The sequence below is a fragment of the Clytia hemisphaerica genome, unplaced genomic scaffold (assembly GCF_902728285.1).
Source record: "Clytia hemisphaerica strain Z4C2 unplaced genomic scaffold, Clytia hemisphaerica genome assembly, whole genome shotgun sequence".
Classification (NCBI taxonomy): domain Eukaryota; kingdom Metazoa; phylum Cnidaria; class Hydrozoa; order Leptothecata; family Clytiidae; genus Clytia; species Clytia hemisphaerica.
In genome coordinates, this window is record NW_027103564.1 from 1,874,112 (window position 1) to 1,895,963 (window position 21,852).

At 35.2% G+C, this 21,852-nt stretch overlaps 2 protein-coding genes across 2 annotated transcripts; both read right to left on the reverse strand.

The window, feature by feature from the left end:
* Positions 1-1,223: 1,223 nt before the first annotated feature.
* Positions 1,224-6,598, reverse strand: LOC136800957 (uncharacterized). The gene is made up of 9 exons (XM_067057569.1): positions 6,350-6,598; positions 5,559-5,746; positions 4,862-5,066; positions 4,064-4,360; positions 3,578-3,682; positions 3,262-3,360; positions 2,564-2,671; positions 2,242-2,318; positions 1,224-1,957 (listed from the first exon to the last, which is right to left on the reverse strand). Exons 1-9 carry the CDS (start codon positions 6,414-6,416, stop codon positions 1,556-1,558), a joined length of 1,548 nt encoding a protein of 515 aa, XP_066913670.1. The 5' UTR covers positions 6,417-6,598; the 3' UTR covers positions 1,224-1,555.
* Positions 6,599-6,847: 249 nt separating this feature from the next.
* LOC136800958 (adhesive plaque matrix protein 2-like) lies at positions 6,848-17,809 on the reverse strand. Its single transcript, XM_067057570.1, has 4 exons — positions 17,598-17,809; positions 14,183-14,371; positions 8,680-8,793; positions 6,848-8,223 (listed from the first exon to the last, which is right to left on the reverse strand). The coding sequence occupies exons 1-4, from the start codon at positions 17,647-17,649 to the stop codon at positions 8,129-8,131; spliced, it is 450 nt and encodes a 149-aa protein (XP_066913671.1). The 5' UTR covers positions 17,650-17,809; the 3' UTR covers positions 6,848-8,128.
* Between the last annotated feature and the right edge of the window lie 4,043 nt (positions 17,810-21,852).

A 21,852-nucleotide genomic window follows, 5' to 3' on the forward strand; every position in this document is an offset into this window, starting at 1 on the left:
TTCAAATTAGTCCTAGCAGGACTTTAAGGAAAGCTTTTGCTAAAAAGTGAAAACCCTGATAGTACTTTCTTGGCTGAACACAATCTTTGATCGATATATACTTTTTAGGAGTAAAAATAACGGACCGAAACTCAGTGGGGATTTAAATTATTTTGTTTTCAAGTCAGAAATTCCAGTGGGATAAGAAAAATAGCATAATATTTTACTGTAAAGATTGGTTTATTTGAATATTTTTAATGGGGGCAAAAATTCGAGTATAATTTTCCATAGTAGACAATATTTTGGCTAACTTTTCCAGTGGGAAGGGGTGCTGGGTCTGTGAGAAGGGGATGTTATAACGGCTAGTGTTATTATAAAAAAGAGTGAAATTCAAGAACACAAGATGACTGTCTGATAGTACCCATATTGTTGGTACCATTAATATCTGATACATTGATTGGGTAAGACAAGAGTAGGCGTAACCTCTAATACTAGACCGGAGAAAAACCAAAGAATTAACGTTCTTAGGTCAAATATTTCCACACCCCTGTCTCAGTGCCCCGGTGGAACCTTTTCCCTCATTGGGGATGAAAATTTCTATCGAAATCCCAATGGGGATAGAAAATCTATTGTTTCCAGCTTAAAAATTCCAGTGGGGATGGTTTTGGAGTCCAATTTTTTCCATTCAATTTTCAATGGGGATAGAATCATAGGGCAATTTCCCAGTGGGGTTGAAAATGTAGGGTATTTTTTCCACCGGGGGCGATTTTTTGGCCTATTTTTCCACCGGGGCGGGGGTCCACCGGGTCTGTGACACAGGGGTGTATTTCCCGCAAAATAATCATGAAAATTCAGTAAAGAGTCGAGCAAGGAATAAAATTACCAGGTTTTCAAATCTTTGAGAGCTTGAGACAGATTATCCATAGGTCAATAATAATGAATTAAAATACAAACTCAGAAAAAAAGCCAACAACATATAAAATCATATGGTTAAGAAATCTTTGAAAGAAAAATTTGCTTTGGTTTTAGTTTTGGTACATCTATAACAATACTGTTCATTTATGAAATATTGATTTTTCCCTCCATATACTGTAAAGCCTGAAAACCACAGAGTCCTCCTTTATCACACTGAGAGTGTGGGGGGAGATGGTAACGCCAGGATCCAAAGGAACAAAAGGATATATTATGATATGAAACTTTCTACAATTGTATATCTGAATATTAGACCCTTAGACACAGAAAAGTAGGTTTGTAAGGTAATTATTTCTTCGCTCGTCCTTGATGTCCTATTGAGAATCGTCGTAGGTTACAGTCATAACAATTCTATGTACAGTAGCCTAGAATAAATTTATTTTCTTCTTATTTACAAAAATAATATACAATTCGGTGTGGGTGAAAGCTATGATCACAATTCTATGGAATTTCTATGATCTCCCCTGTTCTGTCACATCTCTATTTTACGCCAGAGTTTTTTGGTTTGGTTGGTTGAGGTGAACCAAACAGTGTTTTCATGCCTCTTCATGTTGTACTGGCTACCAATCCAATGCAATCCCATTCAAAAATCGGTGTCATATGTTTAAGGATACTTCCTATGATGATTTCGATGATGTCGGTCACGTGACTTTCGTCTTGTGTCACGTGCTGACTGTTCATGGTGCTCTCTTCTCTGGTCACGTGGTCTTTCCTGATGCTCACGTGACCTGTCATAAAACTCGTGTGACTTATCATGGTAGTCACGTGATTTATTGTTATAAACATGTGATTCTTCAGCGGAATCATGTGACTCGTCATGCGCAATAGGTTTTTCCTCAGCTTGTGCAAGATATTCATAATTGACTATTGAGCGCCCTCCAAATACTTGTTTACCAATGTACACAATCGCTGCAGTACCCAGAAGCGCCGCCGCTACACCACACCCGATAGCTACCGCTAGCGTTGAAATTGATTCACTTTCGCGAACGCGAGGTGATTGATGAATCTGAAGGATGATAAAACGAGAAATTAGCATAGTTTCAAATTTTACTAATACTGATAAGGCGCTTTTTAAAAACTGGTATTTCAACCAAGATTCTGCATTATTGACTTTATGCAAATCATAATTCTCTAAAATGTTTTACCATACCGCGCGTACTGGCAAGAAATGATTATTCCGTATCTTCTATAGTCAATTTCAGAATTTATTGCGGAAATTATTTATTTTTCTTTTTGTCAAATATTTTGACTTTGATTGAATGTCATTACTTATGAAATTAAATATCTCACCTTTATATCGAGTTCTGGCTCAACTTCTGAATCTGTGAATAAAACCTCTTCACCAGACGAAGCTAAGACAAGTTTATCTGTAGAGACAGATGAGTATAAATTTGAACTTTTTGTAGCCTTCAAAACAAGTTATTTTCTAGGTGAAGATAGTGAAGTTTCCAGAATATACAAATTAACAACCCTGTACACTGTAACCGAAGGGATGCAGGGAGATGGGTTTTCTAGGGTCAAAAACTGTGAAAAACTAATTTGCGACAAATATTTTGTTTGAGATTGTAGATTGTTATTGAAGTATCAATAGAAGTGTAGAAATCATATTTACCTGAAGTTGATTCATTGCATGACAAGCCAGTCCATCCGATCTCACATCGGCATTGGTTTGTATGGCTTTGTAAACACAGTCCATTGGCACAAGGTGGTGAGCACTCAACTAAACGAAGAAGAAAGCACCATTTATTCTATTTCGAAAGCTTTCAGATTATAATCGAATGAAGTTTGATTAAATAATTCAGACCATGTTCAAATGTTACAGTTCCGTCATGTTCCGTCCCGTTCCGTTTCACTCCACTTTCTTCATCGAAATGGAACTGCTCCGTTTTCCTTTCTCCGAAACGTACCGAAACCAATATGAAAACACTCGATCCGTAACGAAAATCGTACCAGGGCGAAATGGGACAGTAACGTGCGAACATGGTCTCAATCTCTACTACCGAAAACATCTGTCTCAACATGGTGTTAGTTTATCTGAAAAGATCAACAGAAAATTGTCCCCGTTGAAAAAAAAATTAAAAAACCGTTTCACTTTTTAGATGTTAAAGAAGCACAGTGAACCTCAAAAGTAAAATGCTGGCTGATCTTCTTGCTGATAAATCACCATCTCTTTTTGTTTTATAAGCTTGAAACATTTATCGGAATATTACCCACCCTTCAAAAGGGTGGTATTTTCTTTTCAATTCAAAATTTCACTAAAATAGTGGTTAAGACTTCTTACCATTGAAAAAATAAAGAAAAAATACTTACTTTGATGTTGACATTTGTATCCTTGCCAACCATCATCACATTTACAAGAATCATTTTTCATACAATAACCATGCTCTCCGCAAACTGGATCACAATGTCCTGATAACACAAGAATTCAGGGTGTGTAGTTCTTTAAAAAATGAGGCTGCCAGGTATTACTTATGGTAAACATTTTTTAGATTGAAAAAGCTCAAGAGAAAAAATGTTTTCTGAGACACCAACGTATAACGCAAAAATCTTCTGATCAGACTGGTCCTTAAGATCTTCTAATTTAAAAGGTGTAAACCAGGTAAGTTCTTAAAATAAAACAGCTCACCTGTCTCGACTTCTTGATCACAAGAATCTCCTTTGAAACCAACGTCACACGAACATGTTCCATTTCGACTGCATAATCCGTTGCCACATTCATCACCACAAGAATCTGATAAGAGAAAGCAATGAATCGAATAAAACATAACAACAACGCCTTTCTGTCGGTCAATTTTAAAGATTCTTGCGTTTAGCAACAAATATGAAGCAGTTATGAGAACGCAACCATCACCCCTGATTAGCTATGACTCATCTTAACCATGAAATAGCATATGATGTCCAGATTCACGTGAAAAAATAACAAAGCACTGTCGTTCAACCAACTAGATATAAACTTTGTGTGAAGCAAAACAACCTTTCAGTAAGTCACTTCCAAGAAATATCTTTATGGTGATATAGAATGGATATATTTAACATATCTATGCACACATCGGACGACTTGACTGATAAAGAATCGATGGATAAAGCGATGCCAAGCAAAATATACTCATACCTTTATGTCGTTGTCTTTTGCCACTTCTTTTGTTCATGTAAACAATAGCATTCTGTTTCGGATTTAAATTATCAACGGAAACCTTCCGACAAAGATCTCTGGTAAAACAATCTACAGCATAACATTTGTTCTCCCGAATATGAGCTACTTCACAATTATCGTGCTGGCAACATTTCTTAGCACAATCATAAATGTCAACTAATGGACCAAGATCAATGACTTCGCCAGCGTGTTTACCACCAGCAATGTTTTTACCATATTCAACTCGACTGAAAGTACATTGTGCATCTCCAGGGTCTAAGAAATATGAAACATTTCAATCTTGTATCTTACTATGAGTGAATATAACTAGGAAAGTCTGCTACCGTAGTCGAAGGCAACCGGAAGGCTTATCTTTCGATTGCTATATTTACCCCAGGGTAGAGGGGGCGTCACTTTTCTCCCCGAATTGCTCCATATACTCTTGATCCTTTTCATACAACTAAGTACGGGGATTTAATTGTAACCGAATGCTTTTCTTTTGCACTAAGGTCGCTCTTACTAACCAGATGAAACTCCGGTTTCGGGTGCATGGGTGTAAATTCAAAAGGGAATTTTATAGGGTTTCCAATTCATCAGTCAATTTATGGTCATTCAGTAAAGTTGTAAAATTGGCTAGCATTTCATATTGCGGGAATGTGAAATTCTATTCCGGGTAATCTCTATAATCTCAAATCTTTGACATGTCGATTAATTCTTTAAATGAAGAGAGAAAGGAAAATCTACTTCCTTTCAAAAATCTATAACCTAATTGCTTACTTGAATTCCGGTTGACGCCGTTTTTCTTTCGAAATTCATCAACATCATCACCAGCTCCACCACCACGAATGATATGGGAGATTCTCACTTCACCACTGGCTAAGTTGGTTGGATTTGCCGGTACTGATTGACATAGTGATTCGTTGTAGCAGTTCACTCGGTAACAAGTTTGACCTGGCATGAATGCAACGTCGCATTCTGCGTCCTGTTTAAAATGTAATACAATTGAGTCTCTATAACTCGAACCAGGGGATCCAAACCGCACGGGGAACACAAATTTGTTCGAGTAAAGAAAATTTCGAGTTATTGAGTAAAGTTTAAAAGGTTAAATGATATCTTCAAAACATTGTTAGGTTAGAATTTCCGAGAACAACAACGTTCTAGAGGTTACTGCTACAGATTTCTGTAAAGTCTGAAGGGCTAGATGGAGTGCTTTAAGTTTTTCCAAGCAAAAAAGTGGATTTCGCAAAAATATTGTTACTATTGTTTTCAAAAATCCACAAAGCTTCTGTTTGGTCAAGCGCTGAGATTCTATTGTAATGTCACGTGACCTAGATAGGATTTCCTACTTAATCACGATACACTTTTCAGCCAAAGCTATTCTATCTAGCCCTGTGAGGTTTATAGATTTATGGGCCACCTCTCCAATACCTGCTTGGGTTAGTGAGTAAAAAATAAAAAATATGAAATCACAAACCTGGCAGCAAGCATTTATACAAGCATCCATTGTCGGTACAATACCATGCTTGGTGAATTTACCAGCATTGATTCCTCCCTTTAATGTTACATTTTTTTCTTGATCAAGATGAGTGCATGTTGGAAGTTTCACTGTATCGATAACTTTAGCTGTCTGGTCTTTGTTGTTCACAATAAAGTACTGGAAGACTAAAATTGAATTTTTCATTTGAAATTTTTACAAGAATCTTATTTTATGTAATTGTACGGAAGCTTGTAAGGGCTATCTACATGAAAAAGCGATGGTGAATAAAATTCCCAACAGCGATTGCTGTTTATGGGGATAAAAAGAAGTGCTATTTGTTTATAGAAGGCTAAGTAATATCGATACAAAGCACTCGTACTAGTTGGTGTTTTTCAATTTATCGTCATCACATTTTCATGTAGATGGCCTTAACAACCTTCCGTATATTTAAGAGGCGACCTTAGTCTAGTTATTGCTATTGGGAAAAAACAGGGGGGGGGGTGTGGAAAATGTTTGCCATCAATCAGGACATCGCTGCCAGCAAGGTTACAGAGATGTACGATCAATGACCACATGATACAGGGGTGTGTTCCTTTATCAAGCTTTGAAAAATCTGATAGGGTCGCAGAATCAAATATTATAAACATTTTGTATATGACAAGTTAGAATCTTAACTATTATGCTCCCCTCAGCCAATTAACACAATAACCAATTCCAGAGATAAAAAGGGAACAATTTTAGGCACCTTTCATTTTAAAGGGATTGATTGAGACAAAGAATGGACCTACCTTGGCAACTAATGAGTATTGGGAAGACCAGATACAACAGAACAAACGTCTTGTTACCCATGATCATCTTAAACACACACCTAACCCAGCCACAATTTCAAACTAAAAATACTCTCCCAAAAATATTATTGATACATCTTCTTCAAGAACTAGTATTTTGTAGAAAACTACAAATTAAAAATCTTGAAATCTAATTTTGTAGAAAATTAAAAGCCCCGCGTGTGTTTTTTAATATTTTTACTACGCATCAATAATTTTTTGTTGAGAATTTCTTTTGTTTTTCTTTTGTTTGAATGTTTCATTTGTTTTATAAACACTTCTTTTTTTCAAATTCTTATTTCTATCTTAATTTTCAAAAAGTAAAAGACAATTAAACGGGGACCTTTGCATCTTTGTCTCAATGCTTATAGCTTTGTTTTCAAGTCGATACAAAATATTACAAAAGGACTTTTTTAAAGATTTAAATCTAGGACTGAAGAATATAAGGACTCATCATGATTCAGACTTTTCCTTTTACTAGCTTTCCATATGAAGCCAAATATATATTTTCAAGAAAAACAACAAAAAATAAAGTTAATGGTTAAAATAAAATTGGAAATATTTATACATCAAAATTCCTAAAACTTACTTTTAAAAATGCTATATTACATATAAGATCTTTGAAGTATGGCAAGACTGCTATGCCAACTTTAAAATAAATGAATTTTTAATCTTTGATTTAACCCTATTAGCCCCAAGCTTTTTTGATTTTGGTATCCTCAGGGGGGGGGGTAGAATCTACCTCCCTCGATTATTTTTGATCTAGGATAGCTATGACCTTTAAATTTAGTACAGATGTTCCACCTGTCCGAAAAAAGCCAAAATATATGGTTTACAAAAATATACATGACAGTCGAACCAATAAAGATATTTAGATTCTGTTTAAAGATTCTGAAAGATAAAAGGCTGCCCTTTAACAAACTTGGCGGTTTTTGCATTTTCAATGGAGATTCTTTTTTTAAATCTGTGCTGAAGAGTAAAATTTTCAAAATTTGGTTACGTCATAAATGATGACGTCATCATTTGAAAAAAAAAATTTCAAATTTATATTGTCAATGTTTCTCATGTGTCAAAATTTGAAAATAATTGAATAAATAGTTCAGAAATTATCAGCACTTTAAAATTTTGAGTTTTAAGCGATTTTAGCTGGGTTTTATGTCATGTTTCACAATAAAGTCATAAAACCTGTTCTAGATGACGTATGACGTATGAACTTTGTACAAGTACTCTTAATAAGATTTTGTTAAAAGTCATAAAGTTTCAAGCCGTTTAAAGATTCTTTCTCCGAGATATACACAAAAGAACTCCAGCGTGGTAGATTCTACCCCTCCCCTGGGGCTAATAGGGTTAAGTGACAATTAAAGTCCATTCGTTTTTTGTGTATACTCATGTTGCTACCGTGTAGAAACCAACCTGAAGGGAGTTAGTTTTTATTATGCTGGAATGGTTTCTACATGGTAGGCAAAAAGAGTGCACAATTAAACACGAATGGTCTACTGAAGGACCGCAGGACTTATCTACAAAACTAAAATTATCATTAATTTTTTACTTTACATTGACAATCTTATTCAAGATTTAAAACCTTCGGGCGATCCTTTTCCCCAAAGAGGATAATGACATCTTCCAAATCCTCTTATATTCCATAATCTAGATCCTCATCGACGCGCTACATGAAAACATTCCAATGTTAGTTTTTCATTCTATCAGTTATTCATATATGTTCTGTAATTTACACATCTTTCAAGCTACACAAGCGAGAGGCGTGTTTCTCCATGTAGGGCCAGCTAAGAATTGTTGAAGCCATTCCATACGTAATGAAGGAGTTGGAGGACAAACTGTAATGAAAATTGAAAATGAAGATATTTGGGTTAGAAAAATCTTAAAAGAGCTGTAGAGGTTCGGATAAACAGAAAAAGGACGTGATGGTGATCGCAATCAAGGGCATCAAAATCACTGTTGGATTGCAATTCGCTGAATTGTAAAAAAGTCTGGACGTTTACGGACGTCCTGGACAATTTTTTCATTACATATTCATTAGACAGTTGTCTGTATATAAACGCTACAAACTTTAAGCAAACCAAATGCTATCCGGGGGGGGCATTGTTTATAGCTTTTTGATAGATCGGACTCAGCGCCGTCAGAACTTATCAGAAAGCAAAGGTTAGTTTAAAGATGACTCTAGTCTTTCCAAAAATACAGACACATGAGAAATGACACATTCGATTTTATATCTTTGACTTGCTTAGTAGCTTTCAGAAGTTTTATGGTAACCAGCATAACATAATACTTACTTTTATGACATCTTTTTCCATAATATCCAGTCTTCGTGCAATCGCATTGGTAACTTTTCTTGTTTGCAGGTTCACATTTTCCATTGTTCAAGCAAGGGAATCTTTTGCACGCTCCTAAAGAAGAAAAAAAAGTGGAAAAGTGAAAACTAAAAGTGCACTTCATCCCCACTTGAAATTCCATGGAAATGGACGACACTCCCCAAAAATTTCATACGACTGAGGGAAAAACCTCCGTCCGGGGGGGGGGGGTACTGCCCGACTTTCGACCCTTGGACCCTTACCGGGACTAAAAAGGAGAAAACAAAGGAAAATTTTGTGAATTTTACTACCCTTATTGGGACAGATTTGACCAACTTAGACCAAATTTTGATCTTTCCGGGGTTACAAAGTTAGAATTTTCCTATTTTTTCGACCCTCAGCGGGACTTTGGAAATCCAAAAAAGGTACCCTTTAGGGTGGCACACACCGTACTCTTCATTTTCCTAAGTACTCCCCCCGGGCCACAATCGGGGCTGTGAGGCAGGAGTATTCTTTGAACAGATAACACTGGTCGCGAGGAGTAAGAAGCAAAAGTATTCAAGAAAAAAGTACGTTATCACAAGATAACTTTATAACTGTGCATTTGGCGGCTGACTCCATGTGAAGTCTACTATATGACGTTTATGTATGTCAAAATCTGAAACTATTGTCTTTTGTCTAGATTGTCAAATTCACAAATTCACAGTAAAAGCTGTGCTGTTCACATTTTTTAGTTTCCAAATCAGACAGGTTCACAATAAAGAATTTCGAAGGTCGACATTCAAAATGTCATGTGTCATTTCAAAACCATGTCATTGACATTAAGTACTTCTTTTATCCGGGTAACTGGTACAGTTACAGTACAGGAGATGGAAAAATTTTGATAACAATAAATTCAAAGAATCCTTTTACAGAGTAGATTGGAATGACATCTTGCATTCTGACTCGGATAATCTAGATCTTCTTTTTAACAGCTTTTTTGATCGAATGAATACCCTAATAGATATACACGCACCTCTGCAAAAACTCACCAATAAGCAAATTAAAAAGGGAGCTAAATCTTGGATAACTAAAGGCATTAAAACCTCTATTGCTAAACGAGATCAACTCTTAAAGGCTTACACGCGAGAGAAGGACAATACTATTAAACACCAACTCCACATCAGATATAAATTCTACAGAAATCAAATTGTTAAGCTCTGTAGAAGAAGTAAGAATAACCATTATAAAAAGTACTTTCAAACAAATATAAAGAACAGTAAAAATATCTGGAAAGGCGTATACGAATTGATCGAAAGTAAAAAATGCCGTAGTAGCACAACAATATCTCTAAATATTGACGGACAAGTAACATCTGATCCTAAAGTAACAAGCGAGGAATTGAATAAATATTTTACTTCAATAGCCGATAAAATACGTCAAACTATAAATGTTAATAATGAGGAAGCGAACTTTCATCAAACTCTTGTAAATTCACCAATAAATTCTCTGTTTTTCGAGGAGATACAAGCTGAGGAAATCGTAAAAATTATCAATGCTCTTAACCTAAGGCAAATGGACCATTCAGCATTCCACCAAAAATCTTAAAATCGGTTCTTGGTGAGGTAGCTCAACTCCTTGCTAAAATTTTCAATTTATCAATACAGACAGGCAAGTTTATAACAACTCTTAAAGTAGCAAAAGTAATACCCGTGTATAAAAATAAAGGCTCCCCATACGATCCTAACAACTTTAGACCGATTTCGCTCATCTCTAATATTGATAAAATTTTTGAAAAATTAATTAAATTCAGAGTTGTAAATTTTCTTAACATTAACAACAGCATCTTCAAAAACCAATTTGGATTCCGTAATAAACACTCTACTTCTCACGCATTAATAAATCTAACAGAAAAAATTCGGTCAAATATTGACAAAGGGTTGTATTCTTGCGGGGTATTCATTGATCTTCAAAAAGCTTTCGATACAGTAGATCATGAAATTCTTCTATCAAAACTTCATCACTATGGCATACGTGGCGTTGCGAACCTCTGGTTTCGATCTTACCTGACTGAGAGGAAACAATATGTTTCAATTTCTGGGCATGATTCCTCAAAACGATCTATCAGACACGGAGTCCCCCAGGGCTCTGTCCTAGGGCCTCTACTTTTTCTAATATATATAAATGACATTCCTGAAGCCATTCTGAATAGCGAAACAAACCTCTTTGCTGACGACACCTGTCTTCTCTCTTCCGATTCGAATCTAAATTCACTTGAGACGAAAGTGAATTCTGACTTAATCAGACTCTCCTCTTGGCTTCGTGCCAACAAAATCTCTCTTAATGCTACAAAAACTGAGGTTATCCTGTTTAGAAGTAAAAATAAACCTGTACCATATACAATGAATCTCAATCTTGATGGGCATGTCTTGAAATTTTCGAAATGTGTCAAATATCTTGGTCTTTTTCTCGATGAATGTCTAGCGTGGAATTTCCATTTTGATCATTTATCCGCAAAACTTAGAAGGTCAAATGGCATTTTATCCAAACTGCGTCACTTTGTTCCACAGACCATTCTTAAAACTTTATACTATGCTATTTTTCACTCTCATTTGTCATACGCAATAATCGTATGGGGGCAAAGTCTCACTCAAAACTCTAGAATAGGCAAACTTCAAAAAAGATGCGTGCGCATCTTGACTTTTTCAGATTTTAATGCAGAATCTGCTCCTCTTTTCATTAACCTGGATATTCCAACTTTGCCACATACTGTAACAAAGTTCAATATCCGACTCGTACATCAAACTCTCACTAATCTTTCTCCTGAAGCTGTTACGAACATTTTAAACTTCAAAACTCTGTCTCATAATTATCTTACTAGAAATAACGAACTGAAACTTTTGGAGCGCCCAAAAGCCAAAACATTAAACTATGGATTGAAATCGATTAAGTACCAATCTCTTTTAAACTGGAACCAGCTAATATTACATACTAAAATCGATCTACAACCATTATCTGGATATATGATCAAAAAAAAGATAAGCGAGTTCCTTCAAAATTGACCTCTTGCATACCAGAAAAATGAAAGTCCATATAGATATAAAAATACTCTAATTTGATTTATTAAAACAAAAGATTACTTATATAACTATATTTTTTTTTGTCGATAGTTACGTTGAGTTTTTTTTTTTACTTTGTTATTTGGAATATTGAAATATTGTTACTCTAATAGTTATATCAACCCCACAGAAAAAAAATCTGCGTCCAGGTAGCCATTCCATATGATTAGACGGAAACGTCTATTGGATGGACTCCTGGCCTGCATCACCTCCCCTAATTTATACAAACTTAAATATGTAAATTTTTAATGATATGCAGGCGAATAAATAAGTTTTGAATTTTGAATTTTGAATACAGTTGACGCTCTCTAATTCGATTTTCAAGGGAAATTGAATTTTCATCAACTATAGGAGCGTATCGAATAGTAGAGCGTCGTTTATGAGAGTTCCTTGTCGACTGTGACTTTCAATATTATCGAATAATGGAGTGTATCAAATAGTAAAAGGTCGAATTAGAGAGTGTCAAATGTTTTATCTATGGATTAAATTTGGTCATCATCGTTCTTTCTAAGGTCAACCATGAAAAACTAAGGTTTTTATTAAAAATATTAAACGCAACTCTCAGTAAAGCAGTGACGGATCCCTTCTGACGATGCGAAAGCCTAAAATTTATCACGTAACTAACGACATGACGCATAATAAGTAATACTTTTTGTCCCCATAGACTTTTTTTACTCAAGTCAGCGTCCGGTCATCGGTAACACCTTACAGAAACTTTTACAAGACGAAATTTTACGCCGCAAACAAGTGTAAATGAACTTCGAAAGTTGTTTACAAAAATTCGTTCATAAGCCGAACTTACTTTCTTTTGAACTTTAATGACGAGTCAAAATTATTGCCTTGATTGTTAATACCAGCATTTTTATAGCTTCCTTGAGTTGGTTTGTTTGAGTCTTTTCTACTCAAAGACCCGGCAAAATTTCTCATGTTTGAGAGTTTCCTGTTAATCAAGTTGTTTTGTGATATTTTCCTTGGATGTAACTCAACGTTTCAAAAACGCGGGAAATTCATTTCTCGTCATTAGTTCCCTTCAGGATAAGCGGCCGTTTGACAAAAAAAATCTATTTTAAGTACAACTAACCAGGTTGTTTTCATACCAAATTCGCTTTACATCTTGTTATAAAAAAACTTGATAGGGTAAAAATAACAGGTCTCTCTCACACCAGCTACTAGAATTCTATTTGAAGAAAGTTTGACAGCTTCACTACATCCAGGGGGGTACGTACTTTCGTTAAATAATTTTTTTTATAAGAACCGGTAAATTTTAGCTCAGGCTTATCTGTCCTTAATTTTTGAAATTTTCAGGCTTGAATGTTCTTACAATGTTCTTAATACGCTTAGTTTCTCCACTTAAAAACTGGAAACGGGTTTCAAATCTGTTAAAATCAGTACTTTCTTAAAATAATTTTTGAAATTTGAGGCTCAGATTGTTCTTAATTTCTTTTTTGTTAGGCCAATTTTCAGCCTCGTGTTCTTATAAAAGTGTTCTTATAAGAAATCATATAATCTCTTAAACGTATATTGGAAATGTAAGCAAACTATAAACTTGATATTTTCTTAAATATTAGTTTAACCATCAATCGAAACCTTCCATCGCGATCAGTTTACCATATTATGATAGCGTTGAAAAACAGGATATGCTTTCCTCGTGGATAAACAACAAAGTTTTATTCCACACTAGCGCGTATCTTGAAAGCAGTAGCGTAAGGATTAACCCAGTTGTTTTTTGAAACTTTGAATTTACAAAAATTCACCGAAAACACTACTATTACTATTGTGAGCACTCCGTGCTTTAGAAATCTAATCGCATTTCTACCGGCTTAACTTAAATTTTGATAAACTATATTTATTCGGGCAAAGTGTTTGACCCATTCTTATATCTAGCATAATCTTTTTAAGAAGGGATAATGTTGTTTGATCCATGGGGCAAGAATTCCGGACGAATTCCTTCCCAATCCACCCCGAAATTAATCCCTAACTAAGGCAATTTCTGAAAAATTAAAATTAGCAAATAACATACGCTTTAACGGTGTTTGCAGAGGTCAAAGACCATACCTGGAAAATTTTATGGTATTATGTGCCAGTTGGAAGACTTTCCCGAGAGGTACAGGGATGGATGTGTACCCCCTTTTAGGTTCTTTTTCAAAATTTTAGTGTCGCTCTATTCAGGGTAAGAAACTTGGTCAGATTTGTCAATGGGATCGAGAGTTTTACTGGAATTACAATCATTACAAAGTCACAGACCCGGTGGGACCCCCTCGACACATAAAAACCTGCCAAAAATTTGGTCCACGCCCTTTGGGATTTTGACAGAAATTTTCATTCCCAATGAGAGAAAACCTCCCCCGGAGCTGATGAGACAGGGTTGTAAAAATATAAAATGTTACCTTTTTGATTGAGCACGTATTCTTTACATTGTGGTTGGTCTTTGAAAGGGAATGGATCTTGACACGCCCATCTCGTGGTGCAAAAGCATTGGTCATACTGCTTGAAGTAAAAACATCCAAAATATTTCGTTTTCTTTGCGCATTTCAACTTTGATTTGTTACTGAGTGTTTGATAGAGTCCTTCAGATGCTGAAAAAATTTGAAATGAGGAATTATTAAATTTTGGTTTCTTTGGACAAAATGATTATGACGATGAAATTTTGATACAAGTGCAATTTAAGTAGCTTCTGGGTATTAAGACTGGAAATATTTGCTCCAGTTTTTTTCCTCTAACAATATTGAAACCCCGTGAATAACAGACATTTTGAAAAATAATTGTCTACGAGTTTTGGAAGAAAACTAATAATGAATTAAAAATAAGTCATCCTCTGATTGCTAATTTTAAACCCCTCTGTAATATGGGGGGGTTGTACTTTTACGGTGTGACGGGATTGGTCCTTTTTTAGTACTGTATTACGTAGCCTATACTAGACGTCACCCGCGTTTTTTTACGCAATTAACGTCTATTCCACTTTGCGACTTTTTCGAATGTTTTGAGCCCAGGTTTTAAGGCTCTAAACATTCGATTTTTTGACATAACTTTTAACTTTCGAAGCTCCTGCAGTATCAAAATAATCGAATTTGCGTCAAAGCACTTGAAAGGCTTCTATTTTTCAAAAATCGTCAAAGTGGAACTCATTAAGAAACGAGATGAAAAATCCCGGTTTTTAGTGAGGTGCTCGCTAGGTATTACGGGATTTGACGAAAAAAGAGACCGCGGGAAAACGGTATTTTAAAATCAGACGGTGACGGTATTCAGGTATATTTTTGCCCTGTACAAGCCGGTCTGACGGTGTTATTATTTTTTCAATTTTCGGGATTACGGGATTCAGCAAAAGTTTTGACGGGAAAACGGTATTTCGAACCCCTTCAAACCTCCCCCTAATATGTTAAGAAGAATATTTTTATCAGAAATCACGAAAACTAAGAACATCTGATCAGGCGTCAATCAAAGGTTTATGGGCCTTATATGTTTATTGGGCATTCTCTTTTTCAAATTAAATGAATCTTTGGTGTGTTTCAGGAGAATGAGTACTAGGACTCTATGGAATTAGCGTAAATAAGAATTTTGAAGAAATTAGCGGTTGATCAACATATTTGCGAAATTTGATTATCTTTTATTTTTGTTCTCAGTTAGTCACGAGCTGTTTCGCGGTTTGACTAAATATTTCGTAATAAATCAGTGACATGGTTACGGAATTGAAATCAGTTTGATTTCAAAACAAAATCAAAGAATATTAAAAAGAATATTTGTTTGGTGAAGGAAAAACACGATAACCGGTCCAAAATAAATTTGTTTCTAAATTTATACGGTAGAACGGATCACTGATTGTTTTTTTAATGATTTTTTTGCATGTTTCTTTCCTCTGAGAAAAGAACGAGGAAAATTTTAAAGATAGCTTGTAGAAATAAAGGTCAGAGTTACTGATATTATGATTATATTAAAATACTTAGTTAGTGCTTTCAGGGCACCCAGTACGAAACGGGGCTTTCATACGAATTATTGATCAATATCTCCAGGGCTTCATATGTGCTTAAATATTCATGTGCTTAAATCAAGAGGTTGTTTATGAAAATAAGTAACCAAAAATTCAGGTCAGAAATACAATCTACCATAAATGTCCTCAACAGCTGGGGCTTTTATATTCTTTTTTGCTGTAAAATAGCTTATTTATAGTAGTGGTAGTCGATCGATGCCTTTTTCTAGGCCATGCAATAAAAATTAATTACCAAATTCATGATAATCAGTTTATTGATTGTTACACAATATGTAGATTAATAATCTCTAAAGATTTCAATTTTCAATAAATTCATTACCTAAGATTTCAAGAGGAAATTATAAAGATCAGAAAGCAAGCCGGTCAAAATTTTGTCATCTTTTTCATTTGAGGGATAATGTAAATTTTTACTTCTCCTTTCACAATATCATGGGAAAGGTTTTGTGATTTAAAATGACGTAATTAAATCCTTATCCTTAATCGACTTCTTATAATCTCCAGAAAAATTCAGTTTTTCAACGTGTGGATAGACCTTTATTAAAAATTCAACTTTGGCTATGTGCCAAGGATATACACGAAACCCCTAACACTGCAAGAAATAATGTTACTACTTTTTTACTATCTACACTTTCAATGGATTGAAAGTAAGGCACCAAACATCGTTTTAACATTCATAAAAATACATTAAATGATGTTAGATGGACATTAGATAGACGTGGATTTCGCTTTGTGTCAGTTTGGTTTATCTATCTTCCTTGCTAGACATTCTAAAGTAATACAGTAAAAGTTCTACCTATGTAAAGAGAAACAGATTTCAGTTTTGGCAGTATTTTCGAATCTCTTAACGACTTGTGAAGACATTTCACAGCTCCTAAAATTTACTTTAGGCAACTCTTTATGTTATTTTCGTGAGGATTTTAAAAAAGTAGAAAGATCATCCTAAGGCCACGCGTCCTTTCTTATGGAAAGAATTTTTTTGTCTATATAGGAATGTTTATGGTACCCTACTAAGTGCACAGTCTTAAAACAACACTTCTACCCGATATCTAATAGAGCGAGCTATTGAAAGGGTCAAGAATGAAATTGCAACATGAAACACGCACATATTTCTATAAAACAATTGAAATGTAGTCTAGATTTCAAAGCTCATGGTCTCCTTATGGTCTTGTAGAGGATTTCCTTTAGTTGGTGTTTATAGTTTCCGGTAATTTATAGTGGGTATATAGTTTGAGGCATTTTATAGACCTTTCATTACGAGATATTTGATCCTGACTGGCGACAGAAAGATACATATGTACTTGAAATTTACAACCTGTTGACTGACGTATCCTTGCAATAAAACAAAATATAGCGGAAACTAAAAGCCTAAAACCAACATTAAAAGGTACAGGCAAAACCTGGTCTAAACGCTGCGTAATTTTTTGTCAAGCTGCTCCTTCCAATTTTCCCATTCAAAATTCATAGACGACTGAGCCAGCTTTCCCTGGACCACGTGTAAACATGGTCCAACAACCTTGTCTAAAAGTCCTAAATTATGAACTTTGCACGTAAAATATTTCCGTTACATCATGTAATGGAATTGAAAACCGATCTCCAAGAAAATGAGATTTGGAACAACCAACATGCATGTTTGGTGGTTAAACGCAAGACAACCAAATGTGGACAGGAGTGAGCTGACCGGATGTCGGGACTTTTTTTCAAACTAGATTCTAACAAAGGCAAAAGGCTAGACAATCTTTCCAAATAAACAATGAAGAATGATGCTAATTCCTCTCACTATTTCAGATAGTGAAAAGTTGAATAAGAATTTTACTAACCTGTGACAAATGCAGCAAGAATCAAAAGAAATTGCGTGAAATTGACCATCATCTTTATTGCAAACCAGCGCACGGTGTAAAATTTGTAAAAGTTCTCACGGAAAAGTCACTGCAAGCTCAAACGCAATCAAAGCCTTTTTTTCAAGTGATGTATTTATAAACTTCTTGAGTAGTTGACACTCTACAAAAACCAAAAGTCTTTCCAGCACTCAAGTGTCCCTTGGTATTGAAATTTCCAAAATTATCGTGGTAAAATTCTTAGCGACTTAACTCTAGAAATAAACAACGAGATAAAATTCTCATGAAACAATCTCACACGTTCTAGAAACGTCACCAAACGGTGATAATTATTCAAGGTTTGAATTCTATAAAATTGGCAAATAGTAGTAGTCCTCCGAACAAAAAAGGTGTTCTAGATTCTCTATTCACAAATGTAATCAATCTGATAAACGCGAATACGTCTTTTTTCGTTCGGATAACCTCACAAACTATCAATTCAAAACATTGAGAGAACAGGACTTTGTCTATTTTATATATACGCCGATGTCAATAAATACTAAAACGAAATCAAAACAAAAAGAATAATGGTCATCAACGGATATTTACCCCCGGTTTTATTACAATACTAGTGACGTTTTAAGAAGGGGTCAACTACTTGGGGCGGGGGGTAAATACAATCATTTTATTTTTCAATGTCATGCATTTTAGAAACTCGTTAAGTTTTTTCATACTCACGAAGAAGCGGTACGCGGTAAAAAGACTCATAGAATAAGTGACGCAACAGATAAGTATTTAACTGGAAGATTTACATAACGATGATAAAAATTTTTCTTCTGCTGGTGAAGTAAAACGAAACCATAGTCTAGCACTTTGCCAGGTTACATGGGAAATCCAATTAATTCAAAGCAATTAAAAAATTTGAATGTACATCGACTCAATTCTGTAAAAACTGCTGAACATTTTTAGGAGTCTGAAAACTATCTATTCCATCCAACAAAGGCACAAGAGGTTGACCAAAATTCATTGAAATAAAAAGGTGATCACAGCCAACATTAGAATAATTTAATAGAATAATTTTGCTGAATTCTCAATCTTCTTTGACCCAACCCTTTGGCTATACAAGTCACAAAGATACTTCTAAGACACAATCTATATATAGTTATAATTTATCGATTACATTAAGTGTGGCAGAGCAAACTCTTCCAAAAATCTTCTATCTGAAGAACCCAATATTATTGTGCTATTATTTTGAAATCCCTAAAATTGTGTAGACCAGGACTTTTTCTTTCCATTCTTTTGATATGATGTTATAACAATCTTTTCACAGCTTCTTTTCACGCAATTTTTTCCTTTTTACAGAAAATTCAAAATGGTAGAATTAGGTGCGAAAGGGGACTAAAAATTTTTGTTTTGAAATGATACATTTTATTCATATTTCTTGTTTGAGACACAACACAAAATGGAATATTCTCTTTGAAATCTCGAAATAGCCGCAAAAAGTAAATTTTGGCTATCTAAAGCTTTCCGGGGATTGCAGACAGAAAGAAGTAGTTAAGGTCACACGAGGATTTTTATATATTCTTTTCCACCTTTTCAAAGACATTTATGGCATTCGAATCTGCGTCTATTCTTGATATGCGTAAGTCATTTTTCTATCGGAAACACCCTAAAAAAGCCGGGATTTGACCTCTCTCTGTTACTAAAAATAGAAACACAGGTCAAAAACCGGCTTTTTTGGGTGCTTCCGTTAAAAAATATGACGTCATCTTGGCTTATGCATATCAAGAATTCGGAGGTTACTCGGGCGGAAGAGGCTCGGAAGGAGGCACAGTCTATGAGGGCGTTAGGGACTTTTTTTGCTTTCTAAGTCTCTCTTATCGTTGCAAAAACAACAACAAAAGTGAGAGCTATTGGAAAAAAATATACAGTAAAAGATAGTAAGAATGTCTCTCTAAGTGCAAGAAATTTTTAAAAAACCAAAAGTTTAGTTTCTCTAAGGGTCTGGATTCGTTTGTACGATACGCACATTATCTTTGTATCCCCGGCCGGGGTCTCTGTCTTACATGCGACACCCCCTTCTCACAGACCCACTGGGACCCCTTCCCACTGGAAAAATTGGCCCCAGTGGAAAATCATTCTCCAATTTTTGCCACCACTGGAAATAATTAAATAAACCATAATCCTCACTGCAAAATATTGTGCTATTTTACCCATGCTCACTGAATTTTTTGACTTGAAAACAAAAGAATTGAAATCCCCAGCTACAGAAAATATGGGAATATCAATCCCCATTGAGTTTCTGTCCTTTATTTTCATCTCCACTGGTTGAAAAAATCCTACCGGGTCTGTGAGATGGGGGTGTTATGTGGAAGAACGTTTTGGTAAAACTAAAACTGAGGATATAAAAAAAGTCACCATCGCTCAACCCTTCATACGTGCGTAATCAATCAATTGTCAGTGAGGAGAAGGTCATTTGATGAAAATTGAAACGATCCAAAAAGTCTAGCCCTGTGCAAAGTGAACAAAGCAACCCTTTCATCTTGTGTGGTGCATTCACTGTGAAGAGACGGTGACTCGTTATTTTGATGTTCGTTTCACGGTAATAAAACTGTCTCAACTAGAGAAGGCCATTAAAACCAACGAGTTGCAGATTTCGACGATTTAGGTACTAAAGGTCATGGAACGGACTATTCATCATTGCCAGGGTGAAAAAGAAGACGATTGTATTGTTTTCGATATGATAAGCTATATCCTCTTTTTAGATACTTTGGTATCGAATGTGTCAACCTGTGTACAAACAATGAAGTATAAGCCTGAAGGGCTAGAAGTCAATCTCTTTGGTGCGATTTGAAGCCAATAAATCCTACCAAAGTTGCGCGGCATTGAGCGGCTCGCCTGGTTTCTACACAAATGACAGATTGAAACTAAAATTTACCGCTAAATTTCGAAAAAAATATCAATCGTAAACAAAGGAATTGCTAGATTCAATCTGTCGTCAAAAATACGGCGCATTTTTTAAGGCTTCACTTTTTCTTGCCTGAGAGAGGTTAGAGATTACACTCTAGCCCTTTGGGCTTTAAACTCAATGTGTACAAACCAACATAGTATTAGCCGAAGGCTGGGAGCGAATCTTCTACCTTCCTCATGCAAAATAAAGAGATGCCTGAAGATGCACGATATTTACACCGCAGACAACGAATCAAATTTAGTATTTTCCTTGTTTTTGGGCGGAAAACATTTGCTTAAATCTGGCGGTAAATGTTTCATCTAGCATTTTTACCATTTTTGCGCCGGTTGAGCAACTTGGAAATAACTCACTTCAAATCCTATATGGGGGAATTCATTGTAGCCTTAGCTTAAATTCATTGGTTTTTAACCATTTCCTGGTTATGATGATATAAATAAATTCAATCTAAATTTATTTTTGTTGACAAAAAGAATTTTAAAGGAAAAACCGAACACAAAATCAACACTGGAAAGTGTTAGAAAAGAGGATTGGATGGTTTGGATACACAAATACATCGTGAATGTGATGTCATTGATGTGATAAGATATCCTCTCTTAATCACATACAATAAAAAAAGTTGACAAGGAAAATGCAATTGTTATTGACTTTTAACGCCTTTTTTGCTTCTTATTTTGTGATCTTTCATGGACAGTTTATTCTCTAAAAATTTTGGACAGGAATATTAAATTGCTAAAAGAATACTGTCTAATCAAGGCTCCCTTCACGCTATGTTTAAGTGATATTATTATGCATGATGAAAATGAATTCCAAAAATCCCCGTGTCGAAGCATAGCATAAGAAAGCCACGGCTGGAATATGTACTGCATTGTCTTTTCAGTTAATTGCTGTTCTAAAGCGATATCAGCTGGAACAAGGGACATGATAGGACCCAAATCAACTAATTGTGCTTATAAATTGACACCTGATGATGCATTTTGACACCCATGTCTCACAGCCCCGGTGAAACTTTTTCCTACAAAATTCCCGTAACAATCCCAATGGGAATATAAATTCTTTTGTTCCAAGCTCAAATCACTAGTGGGGATAGTTTTGGTGTGCAATTTTTTACATTGAATATCGAATGGGGATGAAAACAATCAATTTCCCCTTTGGGGCTGATACTGTATGGTAAAAATAGTGGGAAAAATACCATATAGAAACAGTATGGAGAGTTGATACACCCCTGTCTCACTGCCCAGAGAAACTTCTTTCCTCAGTGGGGATAAAAATTCCTATTGAAGTACCGAT